Consider the following 18878-nt stretch of genomic DNA (forward strand, 5'->3'; position numbering starts at 1 on the left):
CACTAGGTAAAAGTTTCTAATAGTTTATTCATGCATTCTAACGGCAAAAGGATTACTGCAATAACACAGTTTGAGTGTTTGGTTTACAACTCCTTTCTTCAGGTTTCTGAACATTTACTATGTTATATACTGTATGTATCAATAAGTCTCATTTACAAAAAAAAAAAAAACACATTTCAAATACCTCAATATATACATGTACACATACAGTACGACTGCTATTTAAAAATACATTTGTTCCTAATTCCATTGGGCATTATATGCTAAAATAGGCTACAGGACAACCTTCACATAGCCCCAGGATCAGATGTAGGCATTCACTTATATCACTTATGAGCAGACATAGACAGTAAGGGCTCCTGCGCAAGAAGGTTGTGGGACAGTTGCTGCTTATTAAATTGGTTGTGTCACTTCAGCGAATATCATTCATCATGTAGAGAAAGTTACTAATGTATTGTTATCACTAGTGATGAGCGGCAGGGGCTATATTCGAATTCGCGATATTTGACGAATATTTTGTAGAATTTTCGTCATATATATTCGCGAATATTCGAAGAAAACAAATATATAGCAATATATTGAATATATTGCTATATATTAGTTTTTAGAATATTCGTCATTTTTCACATGATTCCTCCCTGCTTAGGGTGTCTGGTTCCCAAATAAACAGTTCTTATCTGTCCAGGCTCCCTAGGATTTCAGCCCGCTCCAGTCAGTGCCCGTTGCCGTGCGCATGGAGCGTCCCCATCACTATGGGAACGTCTCGGGGTTAGAATATAACATCGGATCTGAGTTTTCACGATCTCACAACAGCGAATAGTCCTGTTCCCTTCAGATGGAAAAAAATGACGAATATTGTAAATAACGAATATATAGCACTATCGTGATTGAAGAATATTCTAAAAAAAACAAATACATAGCAATAGTGCTATTTATTTGTTTTTTAGAATATTCGTAATTTTTTTCCATCTGAAGTTATGATTCCTCCCTGCTAAAGCTGCTTGTGGGCCAATGACGTCATTGGCCCAGAAGCAAGAAGCAAGGGGGAATCGTGTTCAGATGGAAAAAATGAACAATTTTCGAAAAACGAATATATAGCACTATATTCAAAATATTTGCGAATTATCGAAGTGCCGATATTCGCGATTAAAATTCGTAATTCGAATATTCGCGCTCAACACTAGTTATTACCCATATTGCCTCTTTTACTGGTTGGATTTATTTTTCCATCATATTATACATTGCTCGTTTCCATGGTTACGACCACCCTGCAATCCATCAGTGGTGGTCGTGCTTGCACACTATAGGATAAAGCACTAGCCTATGTGCAATCCCACAGTTCCAGCTACCAGAGAAGCCAGCGCTTTCCTATAGTGTGCAGGCACGGCCACCACTGCTGGATTGCAGGGTGGTTGTAACCATGGAAACGAGCAGTGTATAATTCGATTTTTTTTTATCTAGCCAGCAAATGAGGCAATATGGACAATCATAATACATTAGTAAGTGGTTTATATTAACGCTACATGATGAATGCCTCTTGCTGAAGTGACACAACCCCTTTAACTAATCATCATTGTGCTTCTTTACCATGACTTTCTGGTCAAATCTTCATCTGATGGGTCACAATCTATCAGTAATTTTGAGTGAAGAGAACCTTGATGCCATGTGGTTTGAGTATCCCATGCCTAAAAGGCAAGGATGGACAGGATACTTGAAGTGGCCCTGGAAAAAAACTAAAAGTGGCCCCCATGTTGTACATGGGTCCAAACTGACATAAGGTGGGCAAGATAAGTAAGCAGGGCCAACAAAATTACAGGGAGGAGCAATAGTGGGGTCAGCAATACCACAGTGCAGCACAAAATACTGCCTCAGCAGAACTAAAAACCACAGTGCTGCACAAATACCTCCCCAGGAGCTGTCCCTCTGTGGTGGCCATAAGTAGCTGTCACTGTCCTCTGTTCTCCTCCAGTTGTCTCTAAGAAATGGTGCAGGGGGCTTAGCAGGTGTAATGCAGGCCACAGCGAAGCCTTCAGCATGCTGCCTGGACTGCCCCTAGTAATGACTCCTATAGTAGCCCCAATGGTATGCCCCCTAAGTAGCCAAGGAAAGAAGAAAAAAATACTTGAGTCCCATTCCAAGCCATCCTCTCCAGTGCAGGCCACAGACCTCTTTCAGCCTGCGGCCTGAGACGCCTGTGTCCCTGTGCCTCGTATAGTTGCCGGTGGCCAATGAGGGTAAATAACAGGACAAAGAGCCATGGGCTCCCATATCCTACCACAGAATTCAGCCGTATCATTGTCCTGAGGACAGCTGTACAATTGAATTCAGATGGGCACCTGCGGACGTCGGACAGATAAATAAGTACCTGATGCTCCCAGCATTAATTACCACTGAAACAATCATTATGTACCCAGCGGCAATAAGGAGGGCTCAGGCAGCCCCCTCGGCCCACTGGGAAATTTACCTTTAGGGTCGAGGGCCAGTCTGCCTCTGCCTAAAGGGTCTTTGTGAAGCTGCACAAGCAGCACCAATGGTGAAATACATTTCAATGCTGTCCAGTCTCCGACTGCATACATGTATATTAGGATTTCCTATGTAGATAACATGAGGTATATGGTGCAAAGGATTAAATGCATTTAATATAATATCACAATTACTAAAACATTAACATAAAAAACTATGTTAAGTACATGCATCTTTTCTATTAATTTACAAACACATTCACAGAAAGATGAATAGGGAAATAGCATATTGATAACTATTTACACATCTGCATCCCTTCACTGCTACAGCTGCCCATACACCTTCCTATAGCTGTCAGCCAAATGCTATTTCAACCCACAGCTATTGTATCTCTCCCTACTGCTCCATAGACTTACCTGATCGGCTTGGTAGAACGTGTATGTGTTTTCACTGGGAGAAAAGAAAAAGCGAATGCCAGAAACTTCAGCGATACATTGATATACCCGATCCTTCTCCCCGATCATCTGTTGGGTTGAGTCGGGGGCTCCCTACACACTTTAGATTGTCTTCAGATGATCAGCATACAACCAATACCATTTCTTTTCTACTATCTAACACTCATCTATTAGCCTTTCATATAAATTGGGATTTCTGAAGGCACGCTCACAATGTTATGTGACGTCCTAGCAGAATATGAGTTTTTTTTCCAGTTTTTATTTGGGGGCAGAAATGCTTTCTTGCAAATTCATTTAAAATGTATTATCATTTGGAAATTACATCATCTCAGCAGACAATTGCCTCCATTTTTGGATTCACATATGAAAAGTTGTTGAACATATTCTGGTCCATGCTATTGATCAATGTTCTGTCTGTACTTGAAATTCTGGCTCTCTCAATCAAAAATTCTTTGTCAAAGTTGCTGCAGTCATTTGCAGATTTCTGGGGAGGGAAGAAAATATTATGAACAAACAATATTTAATAATATTTTTAGAATCTATTAAATAAATAATAATCACTAAAGATAAAAAAATGTGAAGTTGCTCAGATCACTATTAGAGATGAGCGAATTTCATGTTATGAAATTCATTCACACTTTGTTTGGTTGTAAAAGCAGAATTGTGTTATGGATTCCGTTACCAGGGGCCATAACGCAATTCTATGATGGAATTCATAACGGAATGCCTTTAGAGGCATTCCGTTATTCATTCCGTCATAATAGAAGTCTATGGCCTGCATAATGGTTCCTCTAAAGGCATTTCGTTATGCTTTCCGTCATAGAATTGTGTTATGGTCCGTGGTAATGGAATAACGGAATTCTGCTTTTACCAGCAAACGAAGCGTGAACGAATTTCTAGGTATGAAATTCGCTCATCTCTAATCACTATGCTCAGTGTGATGAGCACTAGAATAAATTTAAAGGAGTACTGACTCCTGAATGACAGGACCAGTGATCTACATTGTACATAGAGGTGATCCATACATAAGAGTAAGATCTGTTCCTTACCACTTTAGGTTTAAATGGAGGCTCTATTTCCCTCTTTTCCAGTCTCTCCCAGTCTATCTTTAGGAAGAAGCAGTGCTGACGAATGTTGCCTTTGATTCCAAGTCTTCTTTCTGGTTCTCTGACAAAGAGCTGAAAATTGCACATACGATCAATATGTGGAAGTATGGTTAGCGCATTTCCTCTTAACTACAATGAAGAACATTTGAATATGTTTACCTTACTTAAATGGACTGTCACATGAAAAGAAACACTGTCTATATACTGTTTTTAGATATTGTATAATGCATTTGGACATTATAGAAGGGGCTTGGGACCCACCATGTATGAGCCAGAATGGAAGGACGCTGAATTAAAGAGGTTCCTCTTCTGGCAGACTTGAGCTGTCCTTGTATTATACAGGTGAGCTTTTCACTATTTAATGCTAGATTTTTCATGCAGCTTCATTTTTCCAGGCAAAATTAGCTGTTCATCGGGGGTGCAGGGATTAGCACCCACGGTAGTTAGCTGATCACCATGACTAATGCAAACTAAAGTGAGTAATCTCTGAAGAGACAACCCCTTTAGGACAGAGGCCTGTTTCTTTTTAATTTACACATCTGTCTTACTTATGTGATTATGTGGAGCTGTAATAGGGACTGCTAAATACTGTATACTCCTTACTCCCCAATAGTATCATATCTAGGCAGATTTTACTTCCACTGACCTAGGAAAGCTGGGATATAGCCATCTGTAGACTGTAGAAGACCAAATTTACCAATATAAATCCCCCTCCCCACGCAAATATATACAATTTTAACCCAGACAACAGTTATTACAGACAGTCGGTGAGAGAAAATGCCTGTTCCGAAGGAAAACTTCCCCATCAGTTCTACCTCTCCAGCGACAGTTGTTACCAAAGCGCCTAAGGCTGTGTTCACATCATGTTTTTGTCCTATGTTTAACATATATGTTAAAATCCGTTATAACATATATGTTAAAATCATAAGCCAATTCTGTTGCAAAATAGGGACCATGTTATGCAGGCCTTACAGCTGTTACATAGACAGGATCCGTTGGGCATCTCATTTTTCCTTCCTTCTGACAGATCAGAAGAAGGGTCAAATAAATAGTGATGTCAGCCAGGCCGAAAGGCCCAATGACAGAGTCTGGAGCTGGCAGCAGCATCAGGAGGAGGCCACAGAGTTCACAATGACAGTGTGGGGGTGGAAGCAGCATCAGGAGGAGGCCACAGGGTGGCCCAATGACAGAGTCTGGAGCTGGCAGCAGCATCAGGAGGAGGCCACAGAGTTCACAATGACAGTGTGGGGGTGGAAGCAGCATCAGGAGGAGGCCACAGGGTGGCCCAATGACAGAGTCTGTTGCTGGCAGCAGCATCAGGAGGAGGCCACAGAGTTCACAATGACAGTGTGGGGGTGGAAGCAGCATCAGGAGGAGGCCACAGGGTGGCACAATGACAGGTATACTTTAGACCAGGGAGGAGCTATAGCTCATCTGGGCCATGCAGGGTGGCACGTTGAAGAAGCAATATTACTATGTGAAATATACAGTGATGTGGCAGAGGCACTTCTTAGGTAGGGTCTTTTATTTGTCACCTTGCACAGCCTGACTGTAAGGGGATGCAGAAAGTGTGAATGGGGGCATAATACTTTTGGGTTTCAGTGTGGGGGTGGTCTAGTCCTAGGTTGTCCCCGTGGCCATAGGACTCTAACACTACTGTGTGCTACTAGCTGAAAAAAATATTATGATAGGTACTCAATAAGAGTGCATTCAAATGACCTTGGGACGGTCGTGCTCGTGTTGTGGACTGAAAACTGGGGATCCACTAAACGTCGCACAGTCTTGTGAGTTCATCCTAAGGCCTATTACGTCTAAAAACTGGAGCACTGCTAATATGCACAAGCTAGTAAATATTTTATTAAGTGTCAGGGAGCAGATCACCATAAATTACTTTATATTCTATGAAAAGGAAACATTTATATCTCACCGCAAAAATATATTCTGCATGGCTGAACAGCCTGCTGGAGTAAAATACAGTGGAGATGTCAGCCAGACTTGAGTCACGTATTCTCTGCCTAAAACTCATTATTATTCTATTCTCCTTAGAAGAGCACCTGAATAGTGGCTTTTAATTATCTGTCTAAGGTTGCATGAAATATATTAGCTATCAATTAATTATACTCCTGCCAAGTCTGACGTGCATTTCAATAATTTCAAAGCCAATATGCTCCACTAAATGATGGCATTTTCTTGTACTCATATTTCTTGTAAGTGAATGGACTATCTCCTGTAGCAAAAAGAGGATCTGTTTTATTTCTAGAAGACACTTTGCATTAATCCTGGCAACACACAAGCTGATATTACCCCTTTGCAGGACTGTATAGCACCAGAATCACTATTAAACCAGGTCCTACATATAGTAGCCATAGAGCATGCCAGTCAGCTTAAAGAGGACTTCTCACCACAAAATACAGAGTAGTCTGCAGACATTGCTATATAGGTTAAGGGTCCATTCACACGTCCGTAGTGTATTGTGGATCCACAAATTGCAGATCCGCTATACACCCGGCCGGCACCCCCCATAGAACTGCCTATTCTTCTCCGCAATTGCGGACAAGAATAGGACATGTTATATTTTTTTGCGGAGCCGTGCCCCAGAAGTTCGGGGCCGAAGCCTGGAAGTTCGGGGCGCTGCACAGAAATGCGGATGCGGACAGCACACTGTGTGCTGTCCGCATCTTTTGTGTCCCCATAGAGAATGGGTCTGCACCCGTTCCGCTAAATTGCAGAACAGATGCGGACCCATTTGCGGACCTGTGAATGGAGCCTTATGGGAAAAGAGTCCATAAAACCTGTAATTCATACATTTATATCTTTGCGTTTTCCACTTCCTATCGGTACAGGGAGGAGGTGTTATCAGTGACTGACAGCTATCTCTGCCACATTTATACACACAATGTAATCTGATAACACCTCCTCCCTGTACCGATAGCTCTTCACAGGAAGTAGAAAAAACAAACATATAAATGTATAAATTACAGGTTGTATTGAATCTTTTCCCGCAAAACGATATATCTATATAACTATATATAATATTATATGTAGATGAAAATAAGATCATATCTTCATTATGTGTAAATGCTTCTGTGTTTGATGATAAAAGAAAATGTATTATATTGTAGTATATTAATTATATTTATATTATTATAATATAATTAAATTGATTTGAATTATATTATATTATAGTTATATTGTGATTTGTTAATATTATATTATTATTTATTTGAAAGTGCCATTAATTCCATGGTGCTGTACATCCAGACGGGGTTACACAAATATAAAAATAAAATAAACAAACTATTAACATACTGGTACAGACGGGTAGAGAACCCTGCCCGCAAGAGATTACAACAGTTTCTGTTGTAAATTATAGTATATCTGTTGGGTTGCAGAAGGCCCCATTCACCATCCAGTTTTAAAAAAAAAGGTGGTGTAATCGATTCAAAAAGCCCTAAGAATCACTACATCTTTACGTGAATGAAGTCAGAAAACTGGTGAAAAGGTCATGGTAAATTCCACCTATTGACTACCATGCAGATGGCATTCTTGCATATTCTGAAAGGGACTTCCAAACAACGACTATTTGCCAGCACTAATTAGAACCTAGGATTGCTCCTTAAAAAAGTAAGATCCTTACACAGCCATATAACTGATAAAGCCATAACTTTTCAAAGTCAACACTATTGGAATGGTTAACCACTTTGTCGATATTTAACTAATACCTTTTAGTGCATGCTTTGAAAAAGATATACCCTCAAAATGGTTCTGTCCAGAACTCCTGGGGGTAGCTCATAAAAAATTCTGAATGCATGTGTCCTTGTTTCAAGCAACCACCAATAAAAGCATTCTCTAGATTACAGCACTGATTATACCACTTTCACACAGTCAGTATTTGGTCAGTATTTTTTTATCAGTATTTGTAAGCCAAAACCGGGAGTGGGTTGCACAGAAGAGGTTCAAATATTTTCGTTATACTGTTCCTCTGTAGGTTTTATTCATGGTTTTGGCTTACAAATTCTGTAAATTATGTGTTTATTTGTATTAAAATACTGACCAAGTATTTACTGTGTGAAAGTGGCCTCAGTGGTGGCCAATATTAAAGTAGCTTCTTTCTGGCAATGGAACCGTGCCAAGTACAACCGACTAGACTGATACAATTCAGGTCCCTGCTGTTGAAATATCAGAGTAGTAGAGGCTTTTAAAGGGTCACCCAGTATTTTCAGGGACTAGTTTCAAAGTGAAAAGTAAAAGAAGAGTTGAAGTTACTTCCAAGAAGGTTGTTGTTATAGAAATCTCACCTTCCTACATTTGATTATATGTTAAAATTCTTCAAGAGCCTACAAGATCTGCTGTTCCATCACATTGCTCATGAAATATTTAAAGGGTCACTAACTTAAAAAAAAAAACTTTCTCTTTCCACGCTGCATGAGACGGGCTCCATGGAAATCTATGGGCCTGTTCTGATTCAGTTCTCAGCAGCGCGGAGAGAGAGAGTGCATCATGCATGTTCTTCTTTCCCCTCATTCTAGGGATCAGTGGCGGTCTCAGCTCTAAACTTTTGATATGTCTTAATGGCATATAAAACATATTGTGAAAAGTTTGTGCCTTTTTAAAAGCCCCTCAATGAAAACAAAAATTATTGTATTAAGCTAGAGCTACAATAAGGGGTTAAACATAAACCTCCAAGTGCCCACTCATGCCAGAGGCCAATTGGTGGAAAAGACATACAAAAACAACATAAGAGAAAAATAGCTATTGTATGATCTTACCATGACCAGTATATCTTTAGCCTCTTTACTAAGAAAACGGGGATACACTGGGTCATCCATGCGTATAGACTGAAATAACTGTTCCTCGTCCATACCACGGAATGGAGATTGCCCAATTAACATTTCATAGAGAAGGACCCCAAATGACCACCAGTCAACTGAGTAGCTGTATTTCTGTCCCAGTAAAATCTACAACACAAGCCAGAAATAGCGGGTTATTATATAATCATGAAAATATCACTTATCTCAATAAAATGTATATTGTTCAGAATATATGAGAAGCTATGGATGCATGAGCAATTATATGGTATACCTTTGCATTTGCTTTACTTTTATGGCAAATGTCAGGAGATTATTCCAACGTATACGCCAAATGTAGAGTCTGAACATGATATTAACAGAGTATAAACCTCATATTTCATGTTTCCTGGTTTTACAATGAAAATTGAGAGGTACAAGAACACATGTACAATGTAGAAAGGAATACATACCTCTGGAGCAATGTAGTCAGGAGTCCCACAGAATGTACTTGTTTTTGCATCTCCAAACATATTTTCCTTACACATTCCAAAATCTGCTATCTTTATGTGGCCTTCCATGTCCAAGAGTACATTATCTAACTTCAAGTCCCTAAAATAGGAGAAAGGAAGTTGATCCTAAATGAACTTGTATAGAGCATTCAATCAGTGATGGTGTTCTAAAAATTGCTTTTATGAAAATTGCAATTGTTTTATCACATATAAGAAAAAAAAGAGTTTTCCCAGGATTCAATGTCCCCCATTGTAGTTAGTTCAAAGCTTTCTGGCAGAGAGTCCCCAGGTGCTTAATAGGTATTTCTTTTCCTGGTAAATTTATTGATTGATCGGTCGCCTGAGTCTGGAGTTTTCTGATACTTTATGGAAAAGTTTTGACCAAAAATACTTTGTTCACTTCTATATGCATATAGTGAGATGTTCTCCCCATGCAGTGATAACTGTTTCATAGGCACTGGCTGCAATTACTATTTGTGTACACCAGATGCCCCTCATGAGTTATATTTAGAGTTGAGCGAACACCTGGATGTTCGGGTTCGAGAAGTTCGGCCGAACATCCCGGAAATGTTCGGGTTCGGGATCCGAACCCGATCCGAACTTCGTCCCGAACCCGAACCCCATTGAAGTCAATGGGGACCCGAACTTTTCGGCACTAAAAAGGCTGTAAAACAGCCCAGGAAAGAGCTAGAGGGCTGCAAAAGGCAGCAACATGTAGGTAAATCCCCTGCAAACAAATGTGGATAGGGAAATGAATTAAAATAAAAATTAAATAAATAAAAATTAACCAAAATCAATTGGAGAGAGGTTCCATAGCAGAGAATCTGGCTTCCCGTCACCCACCACTGGAACAGTCCATTCTCAGATATTTAGGCCCCGGCACCCAGGCAGAGGAGAGAGGTCCCGTAACAGAGAATCTGTCTTCATGTCAGCAGAGAATTAGTCTGCATGTCATAGCAGAGAATGAGGCTTCACGTCAGCCACCACTGCAACAGTCCATTGGCATATATTTAGGCCCAGCACCCAGGCAGAGGAGGGAGGTCCCGTAACAGAGAATCTGTCTTCATGTCAGCAGAGAATTAGTCTGCATGTCATAGCAGAGAATGAGGCTTCACGTCAGCCACCACTGCAACAGTCCATTGGCATATATTTAGGCCCAGCACACACACAGGCAGAGGAGAGAGGTCCCGTAACAGAGAATCTGGCTTCATGTCAGCAGAGAATCAGTCTGCATGTCATAGCAGAGAATGAGGCTTCACGTCAGCCACCACTGCAACAGTCCATTGGCATATATTTAGGCCCAGCACACACACAGGCAGAGGAGAGAGGTCCCGTAACAGAGGATCTGGCTTCATGTCAGCAGAGAATCAGTCTGCATGTCATAGCAGAGAATCAGGCTTCACGTCAGCCACCACTGCAACAGTCCATTGTCATAAATTTAGGCCCAGCACCCAGGCAGAGGAGAGAGGTCCCGTAACAGACAATCTGGCTTCATGTCAGCAGAGAATTAGTCTGCATGTCATAGCAGAGAATGAGGCTTCACGTCAGCCACCACTGCAACAGTCCATTGGCATATATTTAGGCCTAGCACACAGGCAGAGGAGAGAGGTCCCGTAACAGACAATCTGGCTTCATGTCAGCAGAGAATCAGTCTGCATGTCATAGCAGAGAATGAGGCTTCACGTCACCCACCACTGCAACAGTCCATTGGCATATATTTAGGCCTAGCACACAGGCAGAGCAGAGAGGTCCCGTAACAGACAATCTGGCTTCATGACAGCAGAGAATCAGTCTGCATGTCATAGCAGAGAATTAGGCTTCACGTCACCCACCACTGCAACAGTCCATTGGCATATATTTAGGCCTAGCACACAGGCAGAGCAGAGAGGTCCCGTAACAGACGATCTGGCTTCATGTCAGCAGAGAATCAGTCTGCATGTCATAGCAGAGAATGAGGCTTCACGTCAGCCACCACTGCAACAGTCCATTGGCATATATTTAGGCCTAGCACACAGGCAGAGGAGAGAGGTCCCGTAACAGACAATCTGGCTTCATGTCAGCAGAGAATCAGTCTGCATGTCATAGCAGAGAATGAGGCTTCACGTCAGCCACCACTGCAACAGTCCATTGGCATATATTTAGGCCCAGCACCCAGGCAGAGGAGGGAGGTCCCGTAACAGACAATCTGGCTTCATGTCAGCAGAGAATCAGTCTGCATGTCATAGCAGAGAATGAGGCTTCACGTCACCCACCACTGCAACAGTCCATTGGCATATATTTAGGCCCAGCACCCAGGCAGAGGAGGGAGGTCCCGTAACAGAGAATCTGTCTTCATGTCAGCAGAGAATTAGTCTGCATGTCATAGCAGAGAATGAGGCTTCACGTCAGCCACCACTGCAACAGTCCATTGGCATATATTTAGGCCCAGCACCCAGGCAGAGGAGGGAGGTCCCGTAACAGAGAATCTGTCTTCATGTCAGCAGAGAATTAGTCTGCATGTCATAGCAGAGAATGAGGCTTCACGTCAGCCACCACTGCAACAGTCCATTGGCATATATTTAGGCCCAGCACACACACAGGCAGAGGAGAGAGGTCCCGTAACAGACAATCTGGCTTCATGTCAGCAGAGAATTAGTCTGCATGTCATAGCAGAGAATGAGGCTTCACGTCAGCCACCACTGCAACAGTCCATTGGCATATATTTAGGCCCAGCACACACACAGGCAGAGGAGAGAGGTCCCGTAACAGAGAATCTGTCTTCATGTCAGCAGAGAATTAGTCTGCATGTCATAGCAGAGAATGAGGCTTCACGTCAGCCACCAGTGCAACAGTCCATTGGCATATATTTAGGCCCAGCACACACACAGGCAGAGGAGAGAGGTCCCGTAACAGACAATCTGGCTTCATGTCAGCAGAGAATTAGTCTGCATGTCATAGCAGAGAATGAGGCTTCACGTCAGCCACCACTGCAACAGTCCATTGGCATATATTTAGGCCCAGCACACACACAGGCAGAGGAGAGAGGTCCCGTAACAGAGAATCTGTCTTCATGTCAGCAGAGAATTAGTCTGCATGTCATAGCAGAGAATCAGGCTTCACGTCACCCACCACTGCAACAGTCCATTGGCATATATTTAGGCCCAGCACCCAGGCAGAGGAGGGAGGTCCCGTAACAGAGAATCTGTCTTCATGTCAGCAGAGAATTAGTCTGCATGTCATAGCAGAGAATGAGGCTTCACGTCACCCACCACTGCAACAGTCCATTGGCATATATTTAGGCCTAGCACACAGGCAGAGGAGAGGTTCATTCAACTTTGGGTAGCCTCGCAATATAATGGTAAAATGAAAATAAAAATAGGATTGAATGAGGAAGTGCCCTGGAGTCCAATAATATATGGTTATGGGGAGGTAGTTAATGTCTAATCTGGACAAGGGACGGACAGGTCCTGTGGGATCCATGCCTGGTTCATTTTTATGAACGTCAGCTTGTCCACATTGGCTGTAGACAGGCGGCTGCGTTTGTCTGTAATGACGCCCCCTGCCGTGCTGAATACACGTTCAGACAAAACGCTGGCTGCCGGGCAGGCCAGCACCTCCAAGGCATAAAAGGCTAGCTCTGGCCACGTGGACAATTTAGAGACCCAGAAGTTGAATGGGGCCGAACCATCAGTCAGTACGTGGAGGGGTGTGCACACGTACTGTTCCACCATGTTAGTGAAATGTTGCCTCCTGCTAACACGTTGCGTATCAGGTGGTGGTGCAGTTAGCTGTGGCGTGTTGACAAAAGTTTTCCACATCTCTGCCATGCTAACCCTGCCCTCAGAGGAGCTGGCCGTGACACAGCTGCCTTGGCGACCTCTTGCTCCTCCTCTGCCTTGGCCTTGGGCTTCCACTTGTTCCCCTGTGACATTTGGGAATGCTCTCAGTAGCGCGTCTACCAACGTGCGCTTGTACTCGCGCATCTTCCTATCACGCTCCAGTGCAGGAAGTAAGGTGGGCACATTGTCTTTGTAGCGTGGATCCAGCAGGGTGGCAACCCAGTAGTCCGCACAGGTTAAAATGTGGGCAACTCTGCTGTCGTTGCGCAGGCACTGCAGCATGTAGTCGCTCATGTGTGCCAGGCTGCCCAGGGGTAAGGACAAGCTGTCCTCTGTGGGAGGCGTATCGTCATCGTCCTGCCTTTCCCCCCAGCCACGCACCAGTGATGGACCCGAGCTGCGTTGGGTGCCACCCCGCTGTGACCATGCTTCATCCTCATCCTCCTCCACCTCCTCCTCATCCTCGTCCTCCTCGTCCTCCAGTAGTGGGCCCTGGCTGGCCACATTTGTACCTGGCCTCTGCTGTTGCCAAAAACCTCCCTCTGAGTCACTTCGAAGAGACTGGCCTGAAAGTGCTAAAAATGACCCCTCTTCCTCCTCCTCCTCCTCCTCCTCCTGGGCCACCTCCTCTTCCATCATCGCCCTAAGTGTTTTCTCAAGGAGACATAGAAGTGGTATTGTAACGCTGATAACGGTGTCATCGCCACTGGCCATGTTGGTGGAGTACTCGAAACAGCGCAACAGGGCACACAGGTCTCGCATGGAGGCCCAGTCATTGGTGGTGAAGTGGTGCTGTTCTGTAGTGCGACTGACCCGTGCGTGCTGCAGCTGAAACTCCACTATGGCCTGCTGCTGCTCGCACAGTCTGTCCAGCATGTGCAAGGTGGAGTTCCACCTGGTGGGCACGTCGCATATGAGGCGGTGAGCGGGAAGGCCGAAGTTACGCTGTAGCGCAGACAGGCGAGCAGCAGCAGGATGTGAACGCCGGAAGCGCGAACAGACGGCCCGCACTTTATGCAGCAGCTCTGACATGTCGGGGTAGTTGTGAATGAACTTCTGCACCACCAAATTCAGCACATGCGCCAAGCAAGGGATGTGCGTCAAATTGGCTAGTCCCAGAGCTGCAACGAGATTTCGCCCATTATCACACACCACCAGGCCGGGCTTGAGGCTCACCGGCAGCAACCACTCGTCGGTCTGTTGTTCTATACCCCGCCACAACTCCTGTGCGGTGTGGGGCCTGTCCCCCAAACATATGAGTTTCAGAATGGCCTGCTGACGTTTACCCCGGGCTGTGCTGAAGTTGGTGGTGAAGGTGTGTGGCTGACTGGATGAGCAGGTGGAAGAAGAGGAGGAGGAAGCCGAGAAGGAGGAGGTGGCAACAGGAGGCAAAGAATGTTGCCCTGCGATCCTTGGCGGCGGAAGGACGTGCGCCAAACAGCTCTCCGCCTGGGGCCCAGCTGCCACTACATTTACCCAGTGTGCAGTTAGGGAGATATAGCGTCCCTGGCCGTGCTTACTGGTCCACGTATCTGTGGTTAGGTGGACCTTGCCACAGATGGCGTTGCGCAGTGCACACTTGATTTTATCGGATACTTGGTTGTGCAGGGAAGGCACGGCTCTCTTGGAGAAGTAGTGCCGGCTGGGAACAACATACTGTGGGACAGCAAGCGACATGAGCTGTTTGAAGCTGTCTGTGTCCACCAGCCTAAATGACAGCATTTCATAGGCCAGTAGTTTAGAAATGCTGGCATTCAGGGCCAGGGATCGAGGGTGGCTAGGTGGGAATTTACGCTTTCTATCAAATGTTTGTGAGATGGAGAGCTGAACGCTGGCGTGTGACATGGTTGAGACGCTTGGTGACGGAGGTGGTGGTGGTGGTGTTGGTGGTACATCCCCTGTTTGCTGGGCGGCAGGTGCCAACGTTCCTCCAGAGGCGGAGGAAGAGGCCGAGGCGGCAGCAGCAGAATAGGCCGAGGCGGCAGCAGCAGAAGAGGTAGCAGGGGGAGCCTGAGTGACTTCCTTGGTTTTAAGGTGTTTACTCCACTGCAGTTCATGCTTTGCATGCAGGTGCCTGGTCATGCAGGTTGTGCTCAGGTTCAGAACGTTAATGCCTCGCTTCAGGCTCTGATGGCACAGCGTGCAAACCACTCGGGTCTTGTCGTCAGCACATTGTTTGAAGAAGTGCCATGCCAGGGAACTCCTTGAAGCTGCCTTTGGGGTGCTCGGTCCCAGATGGCGGCGGTCAGTAGCAGGCGGAGTCTCTTGGCGGCGGGTGTTCTGCTTTTGCCCACTGCTCCCTCTTTTGCTACGCTGTTGGCTCGGTCTCACCACTGCCTCTTCCTCCGAACTGTGAAAGTCAGTGGCACGACCTTCATTCCATGTGGGGTCTAGGACCTCATCGTCCCCTGCATCGTCTTCCACCCAGTCTTGATCCCTGACCTCCTGTTCAGTCTGCACACTGCAGAAAGACGCAGCAGTTGGCACCTGTGTTTCGTCATCATCAGAGACATGCTGAGGTGGTATTCCCATGTCCTCATCATCAGGAAACATAAGTGGTTGTGCGTCAGTGCATTCTATGTCTTTCACCGCTGGGGAAGGGCTAGGTGGATGCCCTTGGGAAACCCTGCCAGCGGAGTCTTCAAACAGCATAAGAGACTGCTGCATAACTTGAGGCTGAGACAGTTTCCCTGGTATGCATGGGGGTGATGTGACAGACTGATGGGGTTGGTTTTCAGGCGCCATCTGTGCGCTTTCTGCAGAAGACTGGGTGGGAGATAATGTGAACGTGCTGGATCCACTGTCGGCCACCCAATTGACTAATGCCTGTACCTGCTCAGGCCTTACCATCCTTAGAACGGCATTGGGCCCCACCATATATCGCTGTAAATTCTGGCGGCTACTGGGACCTGAGGTAGTTGGTACACTAGGACGTGTGGATGTGGCAGAACGGCCACGTCCTCTCCCAGCACCAGAGGGTCCACTAACACCACCACGACCATGTCCACGTCCGCGTCCCTTACTAGATGTTTTTCTCATTGTTATGGTTCACCACAACAACAAATATATTATTTGGCCCAATGTATTGTATTCAAATTCAGCGGGATATAAATTTGAGGCCTAGTATTTAGGCGCTGGGTGACCGGTATGGATTTAGTGACAGAATTAGACTTGGAAATGCACAGAAGCGTGTGTGTGAAGTTATTCTGAATGACCCTATGTGCACCTTCAATATGATCTACCCTTTTAGGGATAGATTTCAAATAGCTCTGATATAGCAGAAACGACTAAATTATGAAATTGCTAAATTGGGAATTGTATTTCAACCCAGAACAAAAAATGTGCTTTGACGGACACTAAATAACTTTCCCAGCCACAACAGGACAGCGGTAACGAGAGATTTAGCGGGATATAAATTTGAGGCCTAGTATTTAGGCGCTGGGTGACAGGTATGGGTTTAGTGACAGAATTAGATTTGGAAATACACAGTAGCGGGTGTGTGTGAAGTTATTCTGAATGACCCAATGTGCACCTTGAATATTATATACCCTTTTAGGGATAGATTTCAAATAGCTCTGATATAGCAGAAACCACTAAATTATGAAATTGCTAAATTGGGAATTGTATTTCAACCCAGAACAAGAAATGTGCTTGAACGGACACTAAATAACTCGCCCAGCTACAGCACTAGGGACAGATTTAGCGGGATATAAATTTGAGGCCTAGTATTTAGGCGCTGGGTGACAGGTATGGGTTTAGTGCCAGAATTAGACTTGGAAATACACAGTAGCGGGTGTGTGTGAAGTTATTCTGAATGACCCAATGTGCACCTTGAATATTATATACCCTTTTAGGGATAGATTTCAAATAGCTCTGATATAGCAGAAACCACTAAATTATGAAATTGCTAAATTGGGAATTGTATTTCAACCCAGAACAAGAAATGTGCTTGAACGGACACTAAATAACTCGCCCAGCTACAGCACTAAGGACAGATTTAGCGGGATATAAATTTGAGGCCTAGTATTTAGGCGCTGGGTGACAGGTATGGGTTTAGTGCCAGAATTAGACTTGGAAATACACAGTAGCGGGTGTGTGTGAAGTTATTCTGAATGACCCAATGTGCACCTTGAATATTATATACCCTTTTAGGGATAGATTTCAAATAGCTCTGATATAGCAGAAACCACTAAATTATGAAATTGCTAAATTGGGAATTGTATTTCAACCCAGAACAAGAAATGTGCTTGAACGGACACTAAATAACTCGCCCAGCTACAGCACTAAGGACAGATTTAGCGGGATATAAATTTGAGGCCTAGTATTTAGGCGCTGGGTGACAGGTATGGGTTTAGTGCCAGAATTAGACTTGGAAATACACAGTAGCGGGTGTGTGTGAAGTTATTCTGAATGACCCAATGTGCACCTTGAATATTATATACCCTTTTAGGGATAGATTTCAAATAGCTCTGATATAGCAGAAACCACTAAATTATGAAATTGCTAAATTGGGAATTGTATTTCAACCCAGAACAAGAAATGTGCTTGAACGGACACTAAATAACTCGCCCAGCTACAGCACTAGGGACAGATTTAGCGGGATATAAATTTGAGGCCTAGTATTTAGGCGCTGGGTGACAGGTATGGGTTTAGTGCCAGAATTAGACTTGGAAATACACAGTAGCGGGTGTGTGTGAAGTTATTCTGAATGACCCAATGTGCACCTTGAATATTATATACCCTTTTAGGGATAGATTTCAAATAGCTCTGATATAGCAGAAACCACTAAATTATGAAATTGCTAAATTGGGAATTGTATTTCAACCCAGAACAAGAAATGTGCTTGAACGGACACTAAATAACTCGCCCAGCTACAGCACTAAGGACAGATTTAGCGGGATATAAATTTGAGGCCTAGTATTTAGGCGCTGGGTGACAGGTATGGGTTTAGTGCCAGAATTAGACTTGGAAATACACAGTAGCGGGTGTGTGTGAAGTTATTCTGAATGACCCAATGTGCACCTTGAATATTATATACCCTTTTAGGGATAGATTTCAAATAGCTCTGATATAGCAGAAACCACTAAATTATGAAATTGCTAAATTGGGAATTGTATTTCAACCCAGAACAAGAAATGTGCTTGAACGGACACTAAATAACTCGCCCAGCTACAGCACTAAGGACAGATTTAGCGGGATATAAATTTGAGGCCTAGTATTTAGGCGCTGGGTGACAGGTATGGGTTTAGTGCCAGAATTAGACTTGGAAATACACAGTAGCGGGTGTGTGTGAAGTTATTCTGAATGACCCAATGTGCACCTTGAATATTATATACCCTTTTAGGGATAGATTTCAAATAGCTCTGATATAGCAGAAACCACTAAATTATGAAATTGCTAAATTGGGAATTGTATTTCAACCCAGAACAAGAAATGTGCTTGAACGGACACTAAATAACTCGCCCAGCTACAGCACTAAGGACAGATTTAGCGGGATATAAATTTGAGGCCTAGTATTTAGGCGCTGGGTGACAGGTATGGGTTTAGTGCCAGAATTAGACTTGGAAATACACAGTAGCGGGTGTGTGTGAAGTTATTCTGAATGACCCAATGTGCACCTTGAATATTATATACCCTTTTAGGGATAGATTTCAAATAGCTCTGATATAGCAGAAACCACTAAATTATGAAATTGCTAAATTGGGAATTGTATTTCAACCCAGAACAAGAAATGTGC

The 18878-nt window shown here is 44.0% G+C and overlaps 1 protein-coding gene across 2 annotated transcripts in view; it reads right to left on the bottom strand.

The window, feature by feature from the left end:
* Window positions 1–1316: 1316 nt before the first annotated feature.
* Window positions 1317–18878, bottom strand: part of PRKCQ (protein kinase C theta) — a 147320-nt gene continuing 129758 nt past the window's right edge. For both annotated transcript variants that reach the window (XM_044280027.1, XM_044280028.1), the window contains 4 exons: window positions 9285–9423; window positions 8794–8982; window positions 3968–4096; window positions 1317–3402 (listed from right to left, as the gene is read on the bottom strand). In XM_044280027.1, the coding sequence (XP_044135962.1) occupies window positions 3247–3402; window positions 3968–4096; window positions 8794–8982; window positions 9285–9423 (613 nt within the window). In that variant the 3' untranslated portion in view covers window positions 1317–3246. The remainder of the gene's footprint in view (window positions 3403–3967; window positions 4097–8793; window positions 8983–9284; window positions 9424–18878) is intronic.

Source organism: Bufo gargarizans, chromosome 2 (genome assembly GCF_014858855.1).
Source record: "Bufo gargarizans isolate SCDJY-AF-19 chromosome 2, ASM1485885v1, whole genome shotgun sequence".
Classification (NCBI taxonomy): domain Eukaryota; kingdom Metazoa; phylum Chordata; class Amphibia; order Anura; family Bufonidae; genus Bufo; species Bufo gargarizans.